The following is a 26,487-nucleotide window of genomic DNA, read 5'->3' as shown; positions in this document are numbered from 1 at the left end:
ACTCAAACAGATGGCAGATAAAATGTGTACTTCACACTTTACTAAGCTTCTTCAGTCTCAATGAAGATCTTTCTTTCTTTTATTTTCTTCCTCATCTCATTACTCCATTTTAACAGGTACTCAAATTAATTTTCTCCATTTTACTTTTTATTAATGTGTTCAATAAATTTAGCTTTTTTCTGGGTTTATTTTGTTGCATGAAGTTGTTAATCATTGTTTCTGAATAGGGTTCTTAAACTTTTTTTATTTAAATAAAGTGTACAATTTTAGCTTATTACTAGATGCTTCTAATATGAGTATTCCTATATAGTTTTGTTTTGAGTTGTTTGTCATTTCTCAAATTTGTTATTATAGTTTCTTGAAGTGTTGTATTGTTCTATATTTATGGTAATATTCCAATATTGGATTTGGAGGGTATTATGTATTTATATTGTGTGATTAAATTTAATTTTTTTGGGTTTCTAATTTAGCTTCATAACTGATGATTTAAAGGATTGAATGGCCAAGAAACTGTAATAAAGCTGAATTGTGCTATTTTCTTATAGGGAAATTCTAGGTGGTGATCTTAACCTTTCAATTTTTTCACATGGTAGACAAAATAGAAGTTTTTTTTAAACAAACGTCGTGATCACCCTAATTAACCACATTTCGAAATCCAAATCTAGTTAAAATAAGTACTTAATATAACCAAAAATTAAATATTATGTCTATGATACGGAAAAGTTGGAAGGTCCAGGTCACTACGCGGATTTAAAAAAATATTTGTGGAAAAGCTTAAAAATTTAAGTGTCACCACATGAAATGATGGAATTTCCCTTTCTTATATTCAAGGTGGGGTTATTTAATTTGGTGCTGCCTCCAAATTTGAATGAAAATACAACATTAGTTCAATTAGATTCTTGTCATAGGTGAATTTAAGAAGGTTAGAAGTACATAATTTCCTACACAATGATCATAGGTACTTTGGTAATAAAAAGACTTCCATTTGATGGAACTATGGAAGCATAGTTACACAAAACGAAATTCATTTTGATGCGAGAAATAGAACAAGAATCGAGAAACGTTAATTTGGTGTTTCGGAAACTTAAGAAATGAAATTTGATTTGGTAGTAGCTAAGATAGGGCCATGATGTTTTACATCTTGATGCAAACAAGAGATTAGAAACGTTAATTTAGTGTTTTGAAATGCAATACAGGCCAAGTTTAATGGATGAAAGAATGGGGTATTTGTACATTTATGTTTCAGCATTGTGAATAATAATGTGGAATGTCAAAGAGTCTTAGGGTTACATATTAACAAGTCCAATACAATGGTTCTTCATGTTGTGTATGTTGTCAAATCTGAAACAAAAGTGGTTTTACTCTTCATATGTCTCTAGAGGTTGGGGTGCGGTTCGTATAGTCAATTGCGACTTGTACCATGGAGGAATATTTTGCGTATTGTCTGCTATATGTCAAGTTTCGCTAGCTAAATTTAAAGTACCCTTGTTTACGAGCTTATAATATTTGGGAAAAAGAGACAAAAGGTGTAGACATATGTACTTAGACTTGTGTTAAGCTATGTGCATGGCTGGTCATGTAAAGGTGTGCAAAATAGAGAAAAGGGAACATTGGTGTACTATAAATGCTTGAGATCATATTTCTCAAGTTGTGGAGATATACTTAACATTGAGCGGTTGCTTGAGATGTCGTTGCTGAATTTTTTGTAGTACTTGTGGTAGAGTCATAGAGATATCTAACACTTGGTTGTGTGATGATTCTGTTGTGGTATACACGATACTGTTACTTGCCATTACCTGCTGTGGTAAATCGTGATTTAGTTCTCAAATTATGCCATTAATATAGTAATTTGTTGGATTTTCCATTTATGGGGTTTCCCACATTATATCTTGTTTATAGCCTTTGTTGTTTTATCTCAGTTTACATCACCTTCACTCAAGTCATTGACGTTTGGTCTATTCTTTAGGCCTTCCTAATATGAGAATTATTTGTCGTCTAAGTAAATCAACGGTTTTATTTGTGCACCTGCGCACCCTATAGGTGATAGGGCGATATTGGGATACATTTTTTGAGGATATAAGAAACTTTTAGGATTGTGGTGATCTAACAATAATCATTGTCTCGACAGTTTAACACGGAAAGGCTTATGCATTGCACAACTCACACATGCTGTGACACCACCAAGGGGTTGGAATTCTTATGATTCTTTTTGTTGGACAATCTCTGAAGAAGAGTTTTTGAAGAATGCGGAACTTGTTTCCCAACGCTTACGTGCTCATGGATATGAGGTCCTTTCTATATATAGCTACTTATAAGAGCTATTCTATTCATTTATACTATTCTTTCATTTGTCGTCCTCCTGTTTTCTATTTTCTTGTACTCGAGCTACATGATAGCAAATTCAATGAAAACTAACATCTCCTGTAATTTCCTTACAGTATGTTGTGGTTGATTACCTCTGGTATAGGAAAAAGGTGCCTGGGGCGTATACAGATGCTTCAGGATTTGATGTGATTGATGAATGGGGAAGAATGGTTCCGGATCCCGATAGATGGCCTTCTTCCAAAGGCGGGAAAGGATTCTCTGAAGTGGCCAAAAAAGTGCATGACATGGGTTTAAAATTTGGAATCCATGTTATGAGAGGAATAAGTGCGCAAGCTGTAAATGCTAATACACCTATCTTGGACACAAGCAAGGTGTTTCTTGCAAAACTGAGACTTATTTGTGTCTTCTGAGCTGCTGTATTTGAGGGATATTCCGAATGCGCGCATTTCTCCTTGCCCACTCCTTGGAGGGGGCACGGGTATGATTTGTCCGCTACCGTTCTCCCCCTTCGGGACCCTGCCTTGTGCGGGATACTGGGTTGCAGACTTTGACTTTGAGCTGCTGTATTGATGTCGTAGTGCAAAAATACAATTTCGGTCTGGTCAAATGGATTTTGCGGTTGATTCAGATGATTTCGCGTCAAAAAACGCTTTACGATACCGTCGCTATGCGGATATGCGGCCTTATTTTTGCACTATAATTGATATCATCTAAGTTATTAGGTTACTTAACAGTTTGTGAAAATTAGTAGTTACTCTGCTTGCAGTTTCATTTGGCTAATAATAGACCCGAAAAGGAATAATTGCAGCTTTGAGAACTGATATTTTTATTTTGTGAATGTTATCTTGTCTTCTTCAAGGGAACTGCTTATTTCGATGGTGGAAGAAAGTGGACAGCAAGTGATATAGGGATGCAGGACAGAAAATGTGCGTGGATGCCACATGGTTTTATGGGTGTGAATACAAAGTCAGGAGCAGGAAAAGCATTTTTGCGATCTCTTTACGAACAATATGCTGAATGGGGAGTTGATTTTGGTAATGTTAACTTTTCATACAATATTGCATCATGTTATATTCCACAAAATAATACCAACGATCGGATCAGGTTTTATTTAGGGTTGTCTTGAATGTTGATTCTACTTGACATGGCAATTCTGCTCATGAGCAACTAAAACCATTGCCATTGTTTAGAACCAATAACGAAACGGGCCGTAAGAGTAATCATTTCCTTCCCATTCATCTCCTTTGTCATTACATCCCTTTTGTTTTTTTTAATGGATTAAAGACTAAAAAGGCTTACGGAATCATGTGTGCGTCTTATTTGGCGAAAATTTGGTGTTTGTTATCAAAAGGAATCGCAAAACAACCTCTTTGCTATTATAAGGGCAAGGATGCATAAATCGGGTGATGCCTTAACCTCGCTTAGGCAGGAGGAGCCACTTAGGTGCAGTGTAATGTTGTTAGAGCTCTTCAAAATGGCTCATCCCGATTCGTGTTTCGGACTTGGAATATCCCAAATGTATTTTAGACCATTTTGTCTTCATTTAACTCTGGCGTGACCCAGTTCTACCTTCTTCTGATAGAGTACAGGCTGTGTTCGTTGTTGTCAATCTTACGGATATATAACTGATTAAAATGTCTTGACTTTTGTTTCTGTCTCGGTTATAGTGAAGCATGATTGTGTCTTTGGGGACGATTTGGACATAGAAGAAATTAGCTTTGTATCAGAGGTATGAAACTCCACCGTTTCATAAAACCGTCCCTTTCTCTGTTAGACCTTTCGCTAGAAATTGATCAACATCTTGTAGGTTCTGAGGAAACTTTCACGTCCAATTATTTATTCTTTGTCTCCTGGTACAAGTGTGACACCTGCTATGGCCAAGGAAATTAGCGGACTAGTCAATATGTACAGAATAACCGGGGATGATTGGGATACATGGCAAGACGTGTCAGCACACTTTGATGTATCAAGGTAAAAAACATGTAGCTGCTCACTGATAACTGCTTCTGAGCTTCCTACATCAGTTATTTCGCTATACTAACCATTGCGATGTTTTTATCTTCTGTTGAAGGGATTTTGCAGCTGCAAAGATGATAGGTTCTAATGGTCTATTGGGGAAGTCATGGCCTGATTTAGATATGCTGCCATTGGGATGGTTAACTGATCCTGGTATGTAATGTCGCTTATTATAATTAATTGGGTTTTCATTAAAAAAATCAAATTATAAAGTAGTTTTTTTCGAGTTACCCTATCCTGCAACAGTAACAACAATGTCAAAGCTTTAATCACTTCATAAGGGGTCGGGTATGTTGGGATAGTTTGTCCCAAATCGATGGATTAAAGATGGCGTGCAAACTTTTTAAGTCATTGGAGCCCTTCCTTTCATTGTCATATGGTTTTGGACGGTATCTCTTTAGTTTATGAATTATGTGCACCTCGTGTTTTTCCGATAATATGCTGACATTGACAATAAGTCCAAAAATTTTAGAACATGAACCAGCTTGGTGTGGATTATGGAGTATTCTTGACTTCAAATTATTAGCTAGTTATTAATAAATGACAGATCTGATAATCATGGATTGACCGAGCAGCTGAAGGCTTTTCTTTCCACACTTGTGATAGGGTTCGATTCTCATCACGTATAGAATGATCAATTCTTATCGGAGTACTAATGAGTGGAATATGTAAACAAAATTAGGTTCTAACGAAGGTCCACACAGGAAATGCAACCTAAATTTCAATGAGCAGAAAACTCAGGTGGAGTAAAGCTTTATGCAAACAAGTATTGGTTTTTCGCAATGTTTCCTTTCACTCTGAATATCTAAACATCAGCGTAAAACTGACTTTTACAGATAACTTTGTGGGCTATGGCAAAGTCCCCGCTTATGTTCGGAGGAGATATGCGACAGCTTGATGACATCACCTATAATCTCATCACAAATCCTACGGTTCTGGAGATCAACGCTTTTAGCTCCAATAATCAGGAGGCATGTTAGAGTGAGCTTTATCGAGTGATATTATGTCAAATACAGCATGATGGGCTAACGTTTTGTCTTGATCCTCTCTACAGTTTCCGTTCGTCTCAGGGTCTCCAAAAAGTCATTTCTCACTACATTCAGGACATACGAAAAAAGTAGGAAGTTCTCGCTTAAAATCTTTCAATTTCTTGAGCTGCAAAGAAACCAAAGCAAAAGGATGGTCAGTTCAGGCTGTTGACCAGGATCTCGACAAAATTTGTTGGAAAAATAGCTTTGAAACCCGTGGAGCACCCTTCTGCCTTTACAAGCGAAAAGCATGGATAAAATCGTAAATTTCTTGTTTCTTGACTCGATCATACGACCTTCAATTTTCGTTAATGTAGCCTTTTGGTTTTTGCTTTACTGATCCAAGTTAAAATGATACTCTAGAGATGAAGAGGTATACACAACACAATATCACGGCAAAAGTTATCTTCTAGCAAGTAGATGGACATCACTGTGCGTAGAAGCCTCTCCAAAGAAAAGGCTTACTTCTAAAGATTCGAAAAGGGGTTCCATATCGCCGTGCAAAATGGACACTAACCAGGTAAATTTTTGTTTTGATCAGCTCGATCGAAGACTGTAAAGTGTCTTTAGATGTCTGAAATAAATGAATTAAGGTGAAACAAACTGAGCCTTGCTTCATTTTCTTCTCTTGAATTCTCCTTAATTAAATTTGTTAGGCCTTGAAAAATTTCCAAACTTGGGGTGCTTATCTGAACGTTTTATCGAAATTGTTGGGCTTTATCTATATCTTCATTTCCTGTGAGTGATTGTCGCTTATTGACGGTCCCAAGCCCGGATAAAGTTGGAGGGTGAGCTGTAGGTTAGTGACAACCAGCTCAGTAAAACTTAATCACATCTCATGATCATGAACCAAAAATCTGAAACTTATATATTGGTCAATGTAGCATTTTCCCAATCTTTTGGAATTAAGGCTCCGTTATTGTTATAGATTTAGTTTACCATCATGGCTAATGCTGGAAGTTTTCAGATGTGGGAACTAAATATCAACGGCACGCTTTTAAGCAGCTATTCGGGTTTATGTGCCACAATAAAGACAGTTGAAGGTAATACTTTGAAGTTTGAAGCATGTTATGATCATCTTATATTAGAATTTCCCTCCTAATTACATATTTTTTCCTGTTCCGTAGATAATGCAATCCCGGGAGGGATTCGCTCTTGGGTTGCGACTGGGAGAAGAGGTATGGCTTCAAGTTTCTATTCACGAATGCTATTTATAATTCCAATTTTCCATCCACAAATTCTTGTTTGAGACGGTCTTACCGTGAGACATATTTTATACTTGGGTTAAATAGCCCAATAATAGAAACCTATAGTTTATGGATTTCTTGTTTTGAGGTCGTCTCACCGTGAGATGGTCTCATACAAAACGGGCTGTTTTCCGTCAAAAATTCCACACAATCGGGGCTTAAAATTTCAATAATTTTCTCTCGTGATATTGTCTTTAGGAACTAGTATATTTCTGGTAATCTGTTAGGATTTACAATCTGAACTTTTCAAATTATCATATCGTCTTGTAATCATCTTTCGTTATCCAGACGAAGTGTATCTTGCCTTCTTCAACCTAAATCAGGGAAAGACAACGATAACAACACGTTTGTCGAATCTAGCAAAGGTACTCCCTGGTGTAAAAATCGGAGCTTTATCCAAATGCAGAGAGGTTTGGAGCCATCAAGTCTGTCATATAAGTCGAGGTCGATCAATTTCCATGGATGTAGAAGCACATGGAGCCACGTTACTCGTCTTGACGAGGAACGGTGCATGATTATAGCCATGGATGGTCAGGTTTGATATAGAGGTTTTAGCTACGGAGAGTTGAGAAAAAAGAATGTCAAGACAATGTTCAAAATCATGGGTGTTGTATGGAACTTATATGAATGTCAAAAGACAATTGTTCATAAATAAAGTTTTCTATCAAAGGGTTTTGAGTTTCACATAAATATTAAGAAATGGTATAATTATTATGAGAAAAAATGTAGCAAATTCTATGGAGATGGAAAGAGTACAATACTAATTTTGATTAGTATGTAATCAACTAATCATTCTTGTATTTTTCTTAAAAAATTGCAGTTACAAGTTATTTTGGTTTGGGGTCGTGTCATACTTTGTTTTGATTAATTAGATTTGAATCTGCAAGTTTTGTATGAAATTGTCTCACTATGAAACGAATTTATATAATTAACTCATTTTTCTAAGTGATCATTCTAAAATTATAAGTAATGACTTTAAGATTATAAGTGATTACTTTAAGACATTATGTGTAATTGGGCTAATTTAATAAAAATGTTATCACTGTAGAACCGTCTCATTAATTTGTTATTCACTAATTCTTGATTGAGGCCGTCTCATCGTGAGACGACTTTAATTGGGTAAGCCAAACTGTTTAAAAATGAATACAAGACTTGTTGGTTGTTATTTTGAACAATCACTTTTGAGCATCTTAGATCAATCATGATTCATATTGAAATGGGCCTGACTGCCCACCTTCAAGCCCATTACAAAAACGCAAACACTGAAAGAAACCAAAAAAATTAAAATTTGAAATAAATAAGATTAATTATAAAATCAAACCACTTATTCGCAGTTAATAAGTGCGAGCAGAACCATATCTTAGGTTTGAGAATTTTGAAAATAAGTTCATTTAGCTCTTATTTTGTACTTTTTTTTTAATAATTAATCTTATCTATTTCAAATTTTAAAAAAAATCAGAACAAGAATAAATTCAACAAATAATAATGAAGAGTAGGCCCATTAAGTGGAGTAGGGCTGTAAGATTACAAATAGCCAGCCCATGTGGTCCGGTAAATCCTAATCACATGGCATGTTCACGTGACTTTGAGTAAGGTGAGTACCCACATGGTTGCGACACACGTGTGCACACAACCACTCCTTTTTTTTGTGTAGTGTAAAATGTTACCATACCAACTGACTTGGCCACCTGAGTTGTCCTTTGGCTTTTTGGTGCAAACAAATCCAATTAATTTAGGTTTATGTCTTCTCGTACGAATGACTGCAAGTCTGCAACTACTATGCCCATACTCCACTGTTTCATACTCTTCGTATTATTGATACTCAGTCTCTCACAAGATGGCTCTGAGCATGTTTAATATATTTAAAGGTCTCAATATTAAATTATGTAATATATATTAAATATTTAAAATATAAAATTATTTGAAAAAAATATCATAATTTTTGAAATTACACTAAGCCTTCAAAAAATTTGTTAATTTTTTCATATAATGAATAAGGAGTGAGGGATGACAAACAAATTAAATTTTATATGTTTTGTGCTATGTTGTCCTAATTGAGACCAATATGAATGGAGTATCAATTTGACATGTAATAGGTGAAAATAAGTGTTAAAAGTCTAATCAGTCACGAGTAGTGTGTGTGAAATAGGGAAGAATTGATTGATTATTATTGAAAACATAATGTACATTATATATAGATACAGAAAGTGATAAACTAGGTAACTAAATATGCATTGCTAATTAAAGGAATCAAAAAGATATTATTATCCTTGATTGAAGGGAGATAATCAAGATGGTCAAAGGTGAATAACTATAATCTTGGAGAATAAAATCAATGGGATATTTTATCCTTATTATGCCCCCGCAAAATGATCATGTATTTGACAAGACCAATTTTCAGCTTCCGTGGATGATTGGCTCTAGTCTTTTGCTTACGTGAGCACCATGAGATGGAATTATTGCCAAAATAAACAATGTAGGCTGTTGTGGAAATGCAATCATCAGTATCGCAAGCCCAATTCACATTACTGAAGGCATAAAAGTTGTACGAGAGAGACTGCTGATGTAAAAGTAAGCCAAGATGAATTGTACCAGCAAGATATCTGAGAAGTCGTTTAAGAGCTTCCCAATGCTGTTGTGTAGGTGACTGCATATATTGTGCGAGCTTATTTACGGAGAAGGCAATGTCAGGTCGGGTAAAGCTAAGATATTGAAGACCGCCCACTAAGGAACAATACTTTGTAGAGGAAGGCAATGTAATACCAAGTTTTGTGAGAGGGGGTAGGTTTGCTTAGGTGCGACAGTGGGTTTAGCATTGTCCATTTTTTCTCGGCAAAGGAGGTCCGTGATGTATTTTCGTTGACTTAAAAACAACCCCTTTGGATGAAGTACCACTTCAACACCTAAAAAATAAGATAAGTCACCAAGGTCCTTAAAGGGAAAATCTGGTAGAAATAATATTGATGAAATCGGAGAGGAAAAATTTGGTATTGCTTGTGATTATAATGTCATCTACATAGACAATAAGGTAAATGACATTATTGATATCCAATTGTCTAAGTGACCAACCATTTTTGAGAGCAAGAGAAAGAACGAGACAAATGATAGTCGGTTTGACTACTGGACTAAAAGTTTCCTCATAACCATGGATAGCACAGACAACCAAAAGAACGCAGCTTAGAGTAGTTTGGTTCAGTTTTAAAAAGAGTTGTAAATAGTGAGGAGTTATTTAGTGTTGGTGAGGGTAGTCTATTAACTAAATAGATAGCAGTAGCAAAAGCATGAGTCCAAAAATTGAGAGGTAGTGAAGCATGAGTGAGAAGGGATAAACTAGTTTCGACAATGTGACGATGTCGATGTTCAGAATAGCCATTATGTTGAGGGGTGTGAGGAGGCGTAGTTAAATGAAAAACGCCATGAAAGGTGAGAAAATTACGAAAAGCTTCATACTATCCTCCATTATCACTATAAAGATGAATTATTAGACGTTGAAAAAATTTCTCCACGAGAGCCTTAACGAGTAAATATTTAAGCAATGTCAGATTTTTGTTTTAAGGGATAAAATCATATATACTTAGAAAAATGATCAGCAAAGATAATATAGTATTTATAGTTATCATGAGAGTAAAGAGGGGAAGTCCATAAATCTGTAAAAATATATTGTAGTGGAGCATTAGAAGTTATACAAGACATAGAAAAAGGAAGACGATGACTTTTATTACAAGCATAACTATCACAATCTATTGTTGATGGTACATTAAAAGGTAAAAAAGAACTGATAAGATGCATTATTTTTATGGATGGATGGCCTAAGCGGTGGTGCCAATCAATATTGCTACCAAAAGGGGTTGTGAAAGCTTTAGGAGAGTTGAGATGGAGTTCATAGACACCAAGTTCAGTTAATAGAGATTAGAGAAGAAGTTAATAGAGATGTTATTATCATGACATAGACATGATACAAAGAGGATATTGCGAGAAATAGTAGGAATATAGAGAACATTTTTTAGATGAATTGTATAATTAGAAAGACAAATAGTGAGAGAGCCAATATGAGATATAGGAAGACTCTTACCATTACCAATAATTAGCTTCTCCGTGCCATCGTATGGAGCATGAATGGAGAGATTAGCGAGGTCATTAGTAACGTGGTGTGAGGCACCACTATCAAGATTTAGAGGGTTGACGAGGGCCACGATAATGACTTTGTGTTGCGAAGGCAGTGATAGGTAATGTTGAAGCAACTTCAGTTTCTTGTTGAATGGTAAGTTCATAATTGATAAGTTTTTCATGTAGTTCTTCAAAGGATATGGTTGTGTCTCTACCATTAATAGAGTCTTTAAGGGACTTGTAATTTGAATCAAGGCTATTAAGAATTTTTTCAATAAAACCCTCATGTTCAATGGGTTTCCCAAGAGAGGCGAGTTGATCGGCAATAACTTTGAGGGACTGAAGGTAATCGGTGATGGTGCGATTACCTTTTGTTATTTTGCTCATTTCAGATTTTAGTTGTTTAATATGACCACGGGTAGGTGTAGCATAAGTTTTGGCTAGAGTGTCCCATAATTCCTTAGTGGATTTTGTACGAGAGATAAGAGGGAGAAGATTAGTAGAAAGAGTACCTACGAGTGCTCCAAAAAGCAGTTGATCTTGGCGTAACTAAGTAACATAGGTTGGATTGGAGCGTTCAACATGTCAGTGATGGTGGTGACAGGAGGTGGATAAGGCTTCCATCTACAAATTTTAAAAGGTCATGACCAATAAGAATAGCTTGAATTTGAAGTTTCCATGAGAGTTAATTTTGAGGAGTGAGTTTAACAACATTGTTAATATTGATAAATGTAAAAGGGTAGGAGGAATCATTAGGATTGGTAATTTGGTAGGCAAAGTTAGCAGCCATGATATTGATATCATGTGAGATAGGGAAGAATTGATTAATTATTATTATTGAAAACATAATGTACATTATATACAGATACAGAAAGTGATAAACTAGGTAACTAAATATATTATATACAGATACAGAAAGTGATAAACTAGGTAACTAAATATATTATATACAGATACAGAAAGTGATAAACTAGGTAACTAAATATACATTGCTAATTATAAGGAATCAAAAAGATATTATTATCCTTGATTGAAGGGAGATAATCAAGGTGGTCAAAGGTGAATGACTATAATTTTGGAGAATAAAATTAATGAGATATTTTATCCTTATTAGTGTGCAGGTGATGAATAAGGATTATCCACTCTACATCCACCACCCACCTACTTATTTTGATGTCACTATTTGTGAGGATAATTATTATTACTAGCCATATACAAGGATAGGGAGTGTATTACCCTTTTCATTTAGAATAATGCATTTTCTTCGTATTCTTGATTGCACTTTTGCACTTTGTATTACATTTGTTTTAATTGAGGTAAATATAAATATGAATTTGATATGCAATAAGTGAATATAAGTATGAAAAACCTAACTAACTATAATGGTCCAAAAAATAGTAAGTAGGTGGTGAACATGAGGTTTTTTCCCTCGATATCCACCCACCAGCTAATTTTATCGTTGCTAATTTATGTATGGAGATATTACTAGCCACGTACAAAGATAGGGAAATATCACCATTTAGAATGATGTCTTTTCTTGGTATTCTTGATTGTACATTTGACTTTGCATCATTTCAGGGTCGTTTCTGGAAGTGGTCAAGGAGAGCCGACGCCAAGGGCTCTAAATTTATATGAGGCCTAATTTTTGTGTAATCTGTGGCTTTATAGTAGACATTTTAGGTAGAAGTCATGTTTGAGAGAGGAAGAAGATGATGAATCTTGAAAAATAATTTATTTAAATATAAAGAAATTTGTCCCTATTATTTTCTCAAGTACTTAATAAAGATTAGAATCGATCTTCTATAGAGATGATTATATCTATTATTTTACCTAGAGCCTACAAAATATCAGATCAGCACTGCATCATTTAAAAAAAAGTTGCCATATTGATTTGGGTTAGAGCAAATAGTTTTAAGAAAGAATTTTATAAATTTTAGCTTTTCAAACAACTATATTCAGTCTTTTGGTTCACTCTTATCATAAGTTATGATTTGACCACTATTAATGAACAATGACAAAAAATATGACTATAAATACATAAATATATAGTCCAAACCCTAATTAAAGTAATTAAGACCCTCTTAATATATTTTCTCCCCCTTTTCCGACAATATAATTAAGAAGAATTAATCGTAAATCATGTTACACACTAATATTTGTACCCAATGTGTAGTCTATTCTCAAAGTATCGGGTACCACTACCTGGATCTTGCAATCTCAAATAGTATCAAATTAGACAGCAAAACCCACTTGATCAGAAGCGTATGTCTAATGTTTTCAACACATAATGACCCATTTTCCAATGGGCATAAACCAATATAAAGCCATCACCATTTAACCTTACCTTTATTTCAAATAAGATTAATTGCGAATTTAAGATATTAGAATAAGATCAGCCGAACATAATTTAAGCATCTTTATAACACAAGATTCAATATTAAATTTTTTTTTAATTAATTAGATATCTAGGTCATAATTTGGCAGGTTCGAATCAAGCACGAGAAATGTATGTTCAGGCCTACCTCGGTAATGACACGGGTTATTTGATTCAAAACTTATGAATATTGAGTTGAATTGTTTTAACACACACAATTAGATGAATATTCAACTCATTCTATACTAGTATTTTGAATTTGTTGCTAGAGTCTAAATTTCTCCGAAATAAGAGTAACGCTTGATAAGTCATTTGGGTCGGGTCCATCTTAGTTGGTAAACCCTATGCTTGTCCTTCTGCATAACATAAAAGGTTATGCAAAAGGCATAAAATTGAAGATTAATACTTGTATGTAAGTATTGATTATGCAACCTGAACTGACAATATTGTCATCCTTTTCTTTTTGTCATGGAACAAAAACAAAACCAGCTGCTTTGATTCAATATTATTAATATGGTTTTTGTCAGTTTTTGTACTGGTTTTTGGTAGCAGATCTCTAATTACTTAGCAACTCATAAATTTATAATCGATTGTGTTAGAGTATATAACATATCTTGGGGCCTCAACCATCAGCTTAAGCTTTTGGTTGAGTTGGTTCCTTGACATGGTATCAGAAGCCAACGTGAGAGGTCACGGGTTCGAATCTCAATCACCCCTCATTTAAAGTGGAATATTCAGCGCCTATGCGCATCCACATTTCTAGCCCAATGGGGTCTCGTGTGAGGGGGCGTGTTAGAGTATATAACATATCTTGGGGCCTAAATTAAAAGGGAGAGAAAATAAAAGAATATATATGAATAAGAGTTAAAGAAAATAATAAACACGCTGTCTAAAATAAAACATTGCAAAGTTAAAGAGACATACTAAAATAATAACTGCGTTAATTTATTAAGAATGGATTAAGGATGGAGACATGGAGTCTTATATTTATTTGGCACAATTACAATAGTGGTTGTTTTGTACAAAGTCTGTCAAATGGTTGTTTGTAGTGAATAATAGCAACATTTTGTTCACTATAAAGTGATTTAATGCTTTTATTTTTAATCAAATTGTTTTGGGAATATAGGTTAGGTTAAAGGAAGAAAAAAAAATAATTAAGTGAGAATTAAATTAGATTTTTTTAAAAAAATTAGTACTTACTTCAACAAAGACAAGATCTAGTACTCTATAGTATAATAATGCATCTATTATTTCCATCTTTTACAACAAAAAAAATCATTAACATTTCATTAAAATTTACTTTTAATTTAATTTAAGCTACTATAGTAATTTTATTTTTCTTATTTTCACTACTTAATTTACTCAGTTTTAATTCATTCATGCATGAGTTTAAAATCAATATTAAAACATACTACATTTATTTTACAAAATAGAAGAAATATTGAATATCAAAAAATGTCATAAACCTTTTTTATTTTTTTTTAATTTTTTCTATTTTCGTCTAATCATCATAATTAAAATATAAAGACCTTTTGTTTATTATAATTCTAGATTTATTACGGCTTATAGATTCGAATACATAATGATCCTTATCAACAAGCATTAATATTTATATTAGCTATTATTAGGAAAAATCGTTTTGCAGTGAGACATACGATTTTATATATTTATTTTGCTCCTTATTTATTGTAAATATATTTATTTTATTAATTAACTTTATATATATATATATATATATATATATGTTAAATTAGGCTGGACTTATTGTTAATGCCAGCATATTAACGGGGGGACACAAGTGCACACACTTCATAAGCCAAGGAGATATATACCATCCCAAAACCATATGTCTATGGGAAGAAGGTCTCTAATAGCTTATAAAGCGTGCACACTATTTTCAATTTATCGATGTGAGATAACTCATTCCAACAATATATATATATATATATATATATATATATATATATATATATATATATATATATATATATATATATATATATAAAGTTTTTCATATATGGGAGAAACAGAGGTCCATGTGCGGTTGATCATCTCGTACACCCTAAAAGATCCACTGTGCGGCGTGTTTTAGAGTGAGATTGAGATTTTAATGATTAAAGGAAAGTCAAATATATTAAGACCAACCCTTTCCCAAACTAATTTCAGCATGTTGGACCCTATTAGCTTTTTTTCTATACAAAGAAAGATCATAGAAATTTGTTTAGCATTTCTGCTTTTTTTTGGACAAATCTGGCTCAAGGTGAAACTGAAAATAACATTTCTTTCAAAAAAAAATATTTGTGTTGGCTTTAGTTCCTTTTCCCACCCTGCCCTTTGAGAAAGAAAACTCATGCTGATGAGTTGGATCACTCACAAAATATACACATTTAATTTAATGTGGTCCAAAAAAGATAAAACTAATGAAGAAATAATAAGTCTTCATCATTAATTATCAGTACAACACAGTTTCAGCCACAATTTGCTATGTAAATTACAAAAATTATTGCTTTAAAGTAATATTTCATATTATTTTTACTATATTGGATTTGTTATAAACTAGTTATAAATATAACATATGATGATGTGATGAACTACTGTTGTGAAATATCATCTCTCGGTGAGATGACTTTAAAATAAATAATTCATATAATCTAATAATTTATATTAGTTGAATTATTCAACTCATATATAAAGTGTGTTTCACGATTAAACCGTCTCATAAAAATTGTATGTATAATCACTTGATATGTAAGAAGTACTTTCACCTTTTTCACTTATAAAACTTTGATATTTACATTATTATAAATTTTGGCGTTTTTAATGAATTATCTATAACAAATAACGATATAGTTATGTGAGATTTTATTTCACTATTTAATAATAGTTAAAATAAGTCAAATTTTATGATTTTTAATTATATACATATATCGCTTAAAAATGTGCATTATAGAGGAAATATAATGTAGTTAATTTGGTGATCAACTTTTCACATCAATACTTGGAACTATTTTCTTGCCTTTTTGAGATTGAAAAGACATTATTATTGTTGCCTTAAAATATAAGGCACTTATGATTTTCGACATTAAATTTCCATACTAATTACTTTGAAATATATTTTTCACTTATATTTTTGTTGTCTTGATTTTTTTAAATAGTAATTTTCAATAATTATGTGGTTATATAATTTTCAATGATGGAAGTAAAAATTTGAAAATCTAGGCCCTATGAAAGTACTTAATTCTACAATGAATATTTCATATGCTCCATTGCTCACTAATTTTTTTATTTACACACATATGGTTGAAAGAGTGGCTATTGATTTACAATTTAAAATAATAATTTAAAAAATTAAAAGATGAGAGGTGAAGGTGTTTTATTAGAATTTGCAACTTTTAAAATTAATTATTATGACTATGCACAAACCTCTTATGTGTAATTATAGATGCCAAGTGATATTACTTATTTACTATTATATTATTATTTACTATTATATTATTATTTACTATTTTTTTAGTATGAAATTATTTATAACATCCTATTATACTTTTTCTCTATGTATTCATAAATTAATTGAAAAAATCTATTGAGTATCAAGTGGCCGGAATACTGTGTTACTATTAATACAATTAGCTAAGAATATATTTAATATACTTCTTAGGAGTGTTAAAATATTTGATATTCTAATTATATAATATTTACTTTACTTACTATAACTGAATTATAATTTGAGTAATCATTAAATTAAATTAGTAATCGACAATTAATCAATCAATTACAACAATCTTTTATAAGAACAATATTTCCAATCAAAATATATGTCACATTAAGTTGTCATGTACTCCCATTAAAATTCATCCAATGAAATAAATTTAATTTTCGGTGCTTTCAAGAATATGATATTTATTTGTCATTTTTAAATATTTTTATTAAATTGTATGATTATTTGGTATCATGAGTTTCAGGAAATAAAAAGAAAAAAAAATCAATGAAAGAAAATTGATTTCTAACGAGAAATATAGAAAATCTAAAAAGCTCATATATAAATAAGCAAATGTATATTGTAAATTTTTAATGAGTACATGAAGTATTGGCATGATAATTTTGTACAAAAATATCAATTATGCAATAATTTATTTAACTTTACAAAGTCCATGTATAGTAATATGATAACCCAAATAATGATTCCCATTATTCTTTCATGGAAAAGGAAGAATAAAAGCCATTGGTATCTTCTTAGCAAAATTCCCTTTAATTCCTTTCTAAAATTTGAATATTCCTTTGTATATATGTATATATATATATATAATATATATTTAGCAAACAAACAAAAGATTAAAGACAGAGAATAATGTAATTATGACATTATTGGATATCAATCCTTCTAAATCATTTTGCCCCATTTGGTATTAACACGGACATTAAATATAAGACATTTAAAAATAATTGAGAATATAAAAGGTAAAAGTATTAGGATTATAGTCAAAAATAAAAATAAAGATAAATATATAATGATGAGTTAAAATAAAAAATGATGTTAATTAAAGGGGAAGAAGATTGAATTGGAATTGATAGGTTGATCATATTCCTACATACAACCCCCATCTCCCATAAATTTGTGTTGACTTTTAATCATAATATTCTCTAGTAGTAATGATACTACCTAGTTAAACATAAAATTCCTCATCCTCATATTATCTTATCAGCCCATAAAAAGATGACAACCATACAATTCTTTGCATTAGATTCTAAGTTCTAACATATCATATTCATGCATCATATTCACGGTCTAACAATCCGTCTTTCTAAAAAAAAAAAAAAGATTGGCGGAAATAATCTTTAAGAGAGTTGTCACTTAATCTTAAATAAATAAGAACAACGATATAAACCTTATAAACCTGAAAGTAAATAAAAACTTGAAAGAGCTAAACCTTAATACATCATTGTAGTGTAGGGCATAACTTCTTAAATGAAAAAAAACAAAAGTCTCAAAGTCCCAAAGCAAGAAATCACGAGGCAGAAAAAGTCCTAGAGTTCATTCTCACACTTCCAGCCCGCACGGTAGTAATCAGGCTATCATATACCATATGTATCAAGATATAAATCCACAATCAGTGGGGCGTAACTAGCTGTCCTTCCTAATCATAAAACACATACAATATTATCTTTGATCACAAAAAAATAAATTAAATTAAACATTTATCCATTAGTCACATGAATGTATAAATCTAACTTTAAATCGGTTAATGTTTGAAAAATAAATTTAAACCAATTAAGGTTTTCATTCAATATAAATACTTTAAATTAATTTAAAGAACTTAGTGAATTGAATACATATGGTTTCAAAATTTTCAAAATATAATCAACAAGTGGAGAAGGAAAGAACGCCGGTGTTAGTGCCCACAAGATGGCCTTACACTAGCTAACATCTTCTAAGGTTTGTCGGACGAACCCTAATCTATTAAAAATAGACCTGTCTAAGAATGGTCAATTCTCCCCTAGTAGTAGATGTCTCCTTTGCCTTACACCATTGGGTACCGGGATGACAACAATTAACCCAGGTATATATATGTATCATCAATGGCATGTTCTAACCATTTAGAGATGCCAAATAAGGCCTTACACTCTTATGACTCCTTACTCTCACAAAAGATATAAAATTAAACTTTAATAATAAAATTACCATCAAAATATTTGAGATGCCAAAATAGGTCTTACACTCAAAAATCAAGATCAAAATACTTAACCAAAAAATACTTTATCACAAACATTTATTTTTAAAATATTATTTTTCAACCAATAAATTTCATTTTTTTTTTTCATACAAATGTCAAAACAAATGTTATGAGTAATGTCTGAGTTTGGAAATAAAGTCAACTCTAAACTTAACCTAGTCAACAAAAGTTAACCTTATTACTAACTCTTGGCAAAGAGGTACTAATAAAAATATTATTCTACACAAAAGTACAACTATGTCAACAACACTCCTAACAAAAAAAATTATATAATTTAAGAAGTCTCATAATTACAAATCAAAATATCCAATTTTTAATTCAAAATTATAATTTCACCAAAAGCTTATTAATTAATTTTAATTACCGTCAAAGAAAACAGTTTGTAAAAATATAACCAACTAACTATTATATTAGTAATACATAAATTCTTACTTGAAACCGTCTTACAAAAAGACGTCTCAAGTTTGGGCCATCCTAATTTTTAAATTTTTTAAAAAAATATTAAGCTTTCTAAACAATGCTTTTTAACTTCTATTTTCAGTTTTCCTTTTTTCTTTCGTGACAAAATTACTCATCTTCTTCTCTCAAACTCCATTTAGGGTTTTCAATCTTCATCTTCCTCTCTCAAACTCTATTGTTGTTTATTCTCTATTTATCTTCTTCAACATTTGCAAAACCATCAAAATTATGTATTTATACTTCATCATTTTCGTTTTTAAAGCTTTCACTTTCATTTTTTTTGGGTTGATTGTGTTATATATTAGTTGGATTTAAAATTTTCTGATTTTTTTTAAATTAAGCTTCATCAATGGTGTAAATACTGATGTTGATGAAGACAACAATGTCTACTGTTTGGGGGAAATAATAAAAGCAATTGTAGTTATAACATAATATATTGGGAGTTATAACATAATATATTTGTAATTATAACATAATATATTTGTAATTATAACATAATATATTTGGGATTATAACCATAATATATTTGGAGTTATAATATAATATAGTTGGGATTATAACAAAATATATAATTGCGGTTATAACGTAATAGAATTGGATTTATAACTATAACAGCCGCAGTAGCCTCCGTATATAAATCACACTAATAATTATGTTTACAATAAATAATGCGAAAATCTTAAATTCCAAACTGCTAAAATCTATTAATATTTATAATCATTTAAAAACAAAAGTTTAAAAATATTACAATTGAGAGAAAATAAATGTTGCATTCAAAAGAAAAGTCCTCCTAAAAAAGAAAAAGGCAAATGAGATCAAATTACAATTTGATAATTTTGTTACATTTGAAATTCTTCTTTACATTTATTAATATTACTATGTGAAAATTCATTAAAATATATCAACAATTTAAGTTAATTATATTTTATACCAAGTACTCAGTCAATGAAAAAGCGTCATTTAAAATTAAGGGGTCTTTCTTTAGTATATTGTATAATATGATATGATGACTTCACTGTCTTTGTCTCACTTGGTTTGTGCACATTTTCAAATATATTAATCGATGTCCTATGCATTGTATTGTGAATAATTAAAAATTATAAAAAGTTGATATTAATAAATTATGTTTGAAACAGTTATAAAAACGTCTTCGTTAAAAAATTATTATTTTAATAAGTAAAATGAGTCTGTCATTTTAAAAGTAAAATTTTACTACAAATTTCAGTTTTATTATTTTTGAGGACAAAATAAATTATACGACGAAAAATATGAGTGTATAATACACCTCATACTTGATAAATATGAGTAGGAAATCTAAACTCTCCTAAACTGCCATCTATACTAATGACTCAACAAAAATTCTATGACTCACCTAATGAGTTCCTGCATAAAATCCACTCTTACTCACCATTTCCATACTTATTATCCCAAAACAAAATTCTAAGTCTCGTCCCTTTTAATGCTCTGAAAATTTAGTTTATCTTTTCATCCTTAGCTCATAAACCCTAATGATTTAGGTAGTGTGTGTTTATACTAGAAACTCCCAATTTCAATTTAGGGTTCTTAAATTTCAATTAAGATCTCTACAAAATTATTATGAAGTATGGAGCTAATTGAAGTGTTTTGATGATTGCAACTATTGTAGAAGAAGAACACGTCTAACACTATCACCATCTCCATCTCAATTAACTGTGATTTAATTTATATATTTGGAATGATTCAAATTAAGAGTGTTATGAATAATGTTAAAAATTAAATTGTGTAAATAAAGGGAGTATGTTTTAAGTATAGCTGAATTTAAATAATTAGAAGTGTTAAAAACTAAATATGGTATCGGAGTTTAAGGTTATCTCAAGGAGAGATTTTAATAAAAGATAAGTTGGTAATTGGTGAGAAATTGATTTCATGTTCGAACGTTAAAAGGAGAGAGAAACTTTATATTTTGGGTTGTTCAAGAATATATTTTCCTTATCTACAAGTACTCTTTATTTTCATTTTGTATGAGTTGTTTAATTTACAAAGCAAAATAAACATGTATCCTTGCATTTTTCTTGTGCATTCACTTCATTACATACGTTGGAGTATTTATAATCTATTTAATTTTGATAAATATAAATTTTTGTATATCATGTTTAACACGGTTTAAGTATTATTATATACATATATTTAACATATAGTGATTATTAAATAGCTCATGATTAGCACGAGTAATCAACAATTATGTTCTAATGATGTGTAAATATTGTTATTTAATATTCATTTTTCTTTGTTGTGATTTTTTAAAGATTATTATTCATAGTTCTCTTTCTTATAACTTTTATTTAACCTGTTTGTAACAATTATATTATTTCTGCATAATAATTTCTAAAGGTCTCGAGCACGGGAGATCACCTACTTATAGAGTATAATGCATAATGAAAGTGGACTAAATGATTGCGACCTCGATTTACCTTAACCACGCCTCAATGGTGAAGTCTTGAAGGCTAAGATAGTACTACTATTACACAATTACTAAAAAAATGGGATAACTAATTTTATGGATATAATTTAAAGAAGAGAAAATCATAATATATGTGAATAATAATTAAGAAAGTGGTAAATACAATACCTATGATATAAATATTATAATATAAAAGAATTAAATAAAATAAAATATAAACAAACTCATAAAAACATAAAGAATATTACATATTATTAAACATAAATAAATTTTGTTAATTAAATTATTCTATTAAGAAGCATGTTGTGTGCATCAGTTGAAGGTCTACAAAGGGGTAATAAATGAAGAATCCAGTTAATTCACCAATTATAACCATATATATATATATATATATATATTGGATTCTGCACAATCTTTCTTAACCTAATCAACTCATATGTTCATCATTTATGTATCAAAAGTGATCAATTTTTATTCAATAAAAAAAATAAAGATATGAACAAACTTTTTGCAATCAATACTAGGCTAAAATTTTTGTATTCACAATTATTGTTAGAATCAACTTTTTTCCGGGACAAAAAGATTTATTTTTGCAAATTAATCCATTTAAGAAATTTGATAATTGTGAGGTATATTCTATTTTCTTTTGGTGATTGTGTTATTAAGTACTCAGTTCAGCTAGGTTTCACATTTAATTCTGCATACTTGTCCATGCATATATATGTTATAGTCCCTTCTATTCAACCTAATTGTCCTATTTATTTTTAGACATTATTCACTTATCACTCTTAATTTGTATTTATTCTTAATCTATAAGTTAAAACATAGTCATGTGGGAATCTTATTTAATTCGTCTCAATATAAGGATTATTAATACCAACTTTTTATAAAATTTAATTAAGAATAATTTGAGATATTAAAGATTAAAATATTACCTCGACAAGTATAAAAAACTAAATGGAACAATTAGACTGAATAGAAGGGAGTATAATTCATTTCATTCTGCATACTTATCCATGCATATACAATATAACTCACACATTTAGACAACAAAATTATTAAATCAACTTTATGTATCGTTATACTTTTCATATAACAGAGGAGTATTGTAATTGTGTAATAAAAATTACAAACAGTTATTTTTATGAGAAATTGTCATTTAAAAAGATGATTTTAAAATAATAAGCTCATTAATATTCTCATAATTTGTATTAATTTGACTATTTAAAACATATATAAAGAATGTCTCACAGTAAAGCGGACCCCTAAACTAATTTTTGAAATGGAAAATAACCATTTAGAAATGCTAAGTGCCAACTTGGATGGCAGCTCTTGGCTAGTGTCAAAGAATCAAGGTCCTAACACAAGAGGATAAAGAAAAGAATAAAGGAAAAAAAAAAAAAAAAAGCAATGGGGCCAAGTATTGTCGGGTGGTTACCCCGATGGGCGGCAAAAATTAGGACCCACACGACCCGGATCCATACAGCTTACAAAATTGAAAGCTTTGAGTGGATCTCAATTCTCAATTTAGTGTCTCTGTCATCCTCAGTGTTTATATGTAAATGTAAAGTAATTTTCTGGTTCCAATTGGGTCACTCTACCCGGCCCACATTCACCCACCCACTTCACTCAATCACCACCTCCGGGTTTGAAGGGTCATTATATTTGTCTAGTCAATCTTTATCCTACTCTGTTTTTTTATTTTTGTTCTTGAATTATTTTTTTTAAAAGTATTTTTAACCAAATGTGATAAATTCTAAAAGGTGGAATGAGCCCGCGTATCAGTAGATAGAAATTGAAAAAAAATATATCACATGACATGTGTTGCATTTTATTTGTTACTCTTATTTGTGCACCACATCCAATTCATAATATGAGTATATGAACTTATATATAATTGGGCTAATTTTTCACGATAGTGAGTAACCTCATTAATTTCTTACATATGACATTTGGGTCATCCTTTGTGTGACATATTATGGATCCTCTAAAGTGATCTGTACATTGTGAACAGTTATTTAAAACTTATATTTTTATATAGTAATTACTAATTTATTATAAATGCTAATTACTCTAGTTAAATTAATTTTAGAATAAGCAAAAATAGGAAATTTAAAATTGAAAACTTGAAATTGAATATCTTCTCTTATAATTATATAACAAATGAGAATCCTTAGGTACCGTATTGATCACATAAATAGGGATCTTTAGTGATTGGCTGATAGTTGCGGATTGTTAATTTGTTTAACTAGTTAGTACTTAGTAGCATCAAAAAATTAGTTGTTAAACTAGTTTTAGCTGTTAATGAAGATACTTGGTTTGAAAAATTATTGGCTTTTGGCTATTTAGAGAAAAACTAAGCCAAAAAAATCAAAAATCAATAAAAAAATATATTTAAGTAATTTTTTTCATTTTGGCTTATAAGTCTAATATTCTTTTTTTGAAATCTGAAAAGTCATTTATTAGTCAACAAGCCGACTAAAAAACCAACTAAAAATCAAAGCCATTAAAAATCACATATATATATATATTAAATTATTTCAATTAACACGAGACAATATATACACCTTATTTTCAAATCAGTTTAGGTTAGTTTAAATGCAACTTGCTGATTTAGTTTAAAGCAGTTAAAACAATATCATTTTTATGGAAAAATATTTTAGTTCAAAGTTTTTATGGAAAAATCAACCATGGGTGTTTTTTTTTATATGAAAACTTTTCGGTTACATAAAAATAAAGCAACTCACCAAAGTAATTAAGGAGTAAAATTATTTACATAGGTTGAACAATTAATATACCAATATGATTGTTGAAAAAGTATTAGAAATATTTAATACTTATATATAAATAATTTTAAAATTTTATGACCATCATATTAAAATATTTCTAGAAGATTGTACTTGCATGATAAAAGAAAGTGATTAAATGATGATATATCATCGCCGGTTACGGAAACAAATTACGTGTTATCCACTAAAAGATTCAATCCAAATTTATAAGCTAAAAAGTTAATTGTATAATGTAGGTTCTATAATTCTATCTTTTACTATATCAATATGTAACCCAAAAAAATTGAACTTTTTTATCAATCTCATTGTCCCCACAATATTTCTTCAAATCAATGTATTTTTTGAGTTACTTTTCAATAATTATTAATTGATATGTATTTTAAAATTATTTGTGAATAAAATAATAATTAAATAAGTAAACAAATATCTATTGTAGAAAAGATATAAAGATAGAAAATATTATATTATAAAGCAAAATCTATACTATGTACTCATGATGGAGGACAAGTACAGCTACATTTCTTCCTTTTATACGAGAGTTTGACAATTATAGTTATTAAAAATTGGACATCAGCTATTACGATTATCATAATTTTTTTTTTTAATTATTGTGGGTTTAGCTAATCGTTACATCCTTAGCTCTGCCTATGTATATAGTAAATGCATCAACTTCAGATATACATGCATGTCATTTTCACATTTTTAAAATTTTCTGGTTAAAGTAGATATGTATCTATGCACTTCTCGTTTTATGTGATTGCTTTTTGGGTGCAAATATTAATTATTAAATAAAATAAAGGACAATAGCTATTATTCTCAAAATAAAAATTTCAAAAATTAAGGGGGATTTAACTGAACCCGATACCACCTAAATTTGTCTATATGATACTAAATAAATTAATCTCAAGTACGAATTTCATTTTTACATTAATTTTTTTCTTCCAAAAGTTCCATGATAAAGTAAACATTTATCAATACTAATATACTTAATGCATTATTCTAAAAACAAATCAACATTAAATATATTTCCATCAATATTATTCAAGATATTGAATTAACAATGTTTACCTACAATCTTCTAAATTATGAGTGGCTAGCTAAATTGATTTACAATGCCTAACTTTAATTAAACCATTTACAATTAAAGTGCTTCGTTATTACATAAACATCAATTTGAGACGATTTGATTTCATAATTAGGGTTTTACCTACTTTCTAATTGAAGATGTACCTAGAAAAACGTAGGACACCTCCTTATAACCCAACGACCTTAATTTAATTTAGACAAGTAATATGTAATTATTGACTTGCCTCATTTTTTTTATTTTAATCTATTTTATTAAATATTTTATTATTTTTTTTTATTACTTTACCCCTTTAATGATTAATGCATCTTTACATTTTATTTTGTTCTCTCTTATTCTGACTTAACTCAATTTTTTAATCTCTAAGCCATTTATTTAAGGAGCAAATTTAAAGAGATAAAAGTCTTCACATTGAAAAAAATATTATAGAAAAAGCGAGTCAATCATTAGAGAGAAGCAAAATGCATATGGTTCATCTTAGGCGAGGTAAAAAAAAAAAGTACATACTGTCAATTATTTTTATTTTATTTATTGTATGGTTTTAAAAAATTAGAATTTGAAAAATGAAATTGTCAATAATAAACTATTTTTTATCGATCCATTGAAATAATAAACGAATCTTTAATCGATTTGTTAAAAATAAATTCATTTTATTTATTTTCAAATAAAAAATGCTGAAAATAAACTTATTTATTGTTTATGACATTCTTAAAACCTTTTTTGTATGTCAATTTGACCCTATTTTTCTACATCAACACTTGTATGAGACCGTCTCATCGTGAGACGGGTCCATACAATTACATAAAAAAACAAAAATGAAAACTGAATTTCCACTTGCATAGAAAACATTTATGTTTTTTAAGTAGTTTGGATTAATCTAATTAAA

At 30.2% G+C, this 26,487-nt stretch overlaps 1 protein-coding gene across 2 annotated transcripts; it reads left to right on the top strand.

The window, feature by feature from the left end:
• On the top strand, positions 1–7,454 carry LOC130820868 (uncharacterized). 2 transcript variants are annotated; one of them, XM_057686411.1, is made up of 14 exons: positions 1–116; positions 2,129–2,288; positions 2,439–2,696; positions 3,185–3,359; positions 3,993–4,054; positions 4,133–4,296; positions 4,397–4,494; positions 5,024–5,082; positions 5,178–5,312; positions 5,396–5,631; positions 5,733–5,889; positions 6,337–6,412; positions 6,497–6,547; positions 6,905–7,454. In XM_057686411.1, the coding sequence occupies exons 1-14, from the start codon at positions 61–63 to the stop codon at positions 7,129–7,131; spliced, it is 1,914 nt and encodes a 637-aa protein (XP_057542394.1). In that variant the 5' UTR covers positions 1–60; the 3' UTR covers positions 7,132–7,454. The 2 variants fall into 2 exon arrangements, with proteins under 2 accessions (XP_057542394.1, XP_057542395.1); XM_057686412.1 differs by lacking the exon at positions 1–116 and having other exon boundaries at positions 2,150–2,288; positions 2,468–2,696.
• Positions 7,455–26,487: the final 19,033 nt, after the last annotated feature.

Source organism: Amaranthus tricolor, chromosome 8 (assembly GCF_026212465.1).
Source record: "Amaranthus tricolor cultivar Red isolate AtriRed21 chromosome 8, ASM2621246v1, whole genome shotgun sequence".
Classification (NCBI taxonomy): domain Eukaryota; kingdom Viridiplantae; phylum Streptophyta; class Magnoliopsida; order Caryophyllales; family Amaranthaceae; genus Amaranthus; species Amaranthus tricolor.
This window is presented reverse-complemented; position numbering and strand designations above follow the sequence as displayed.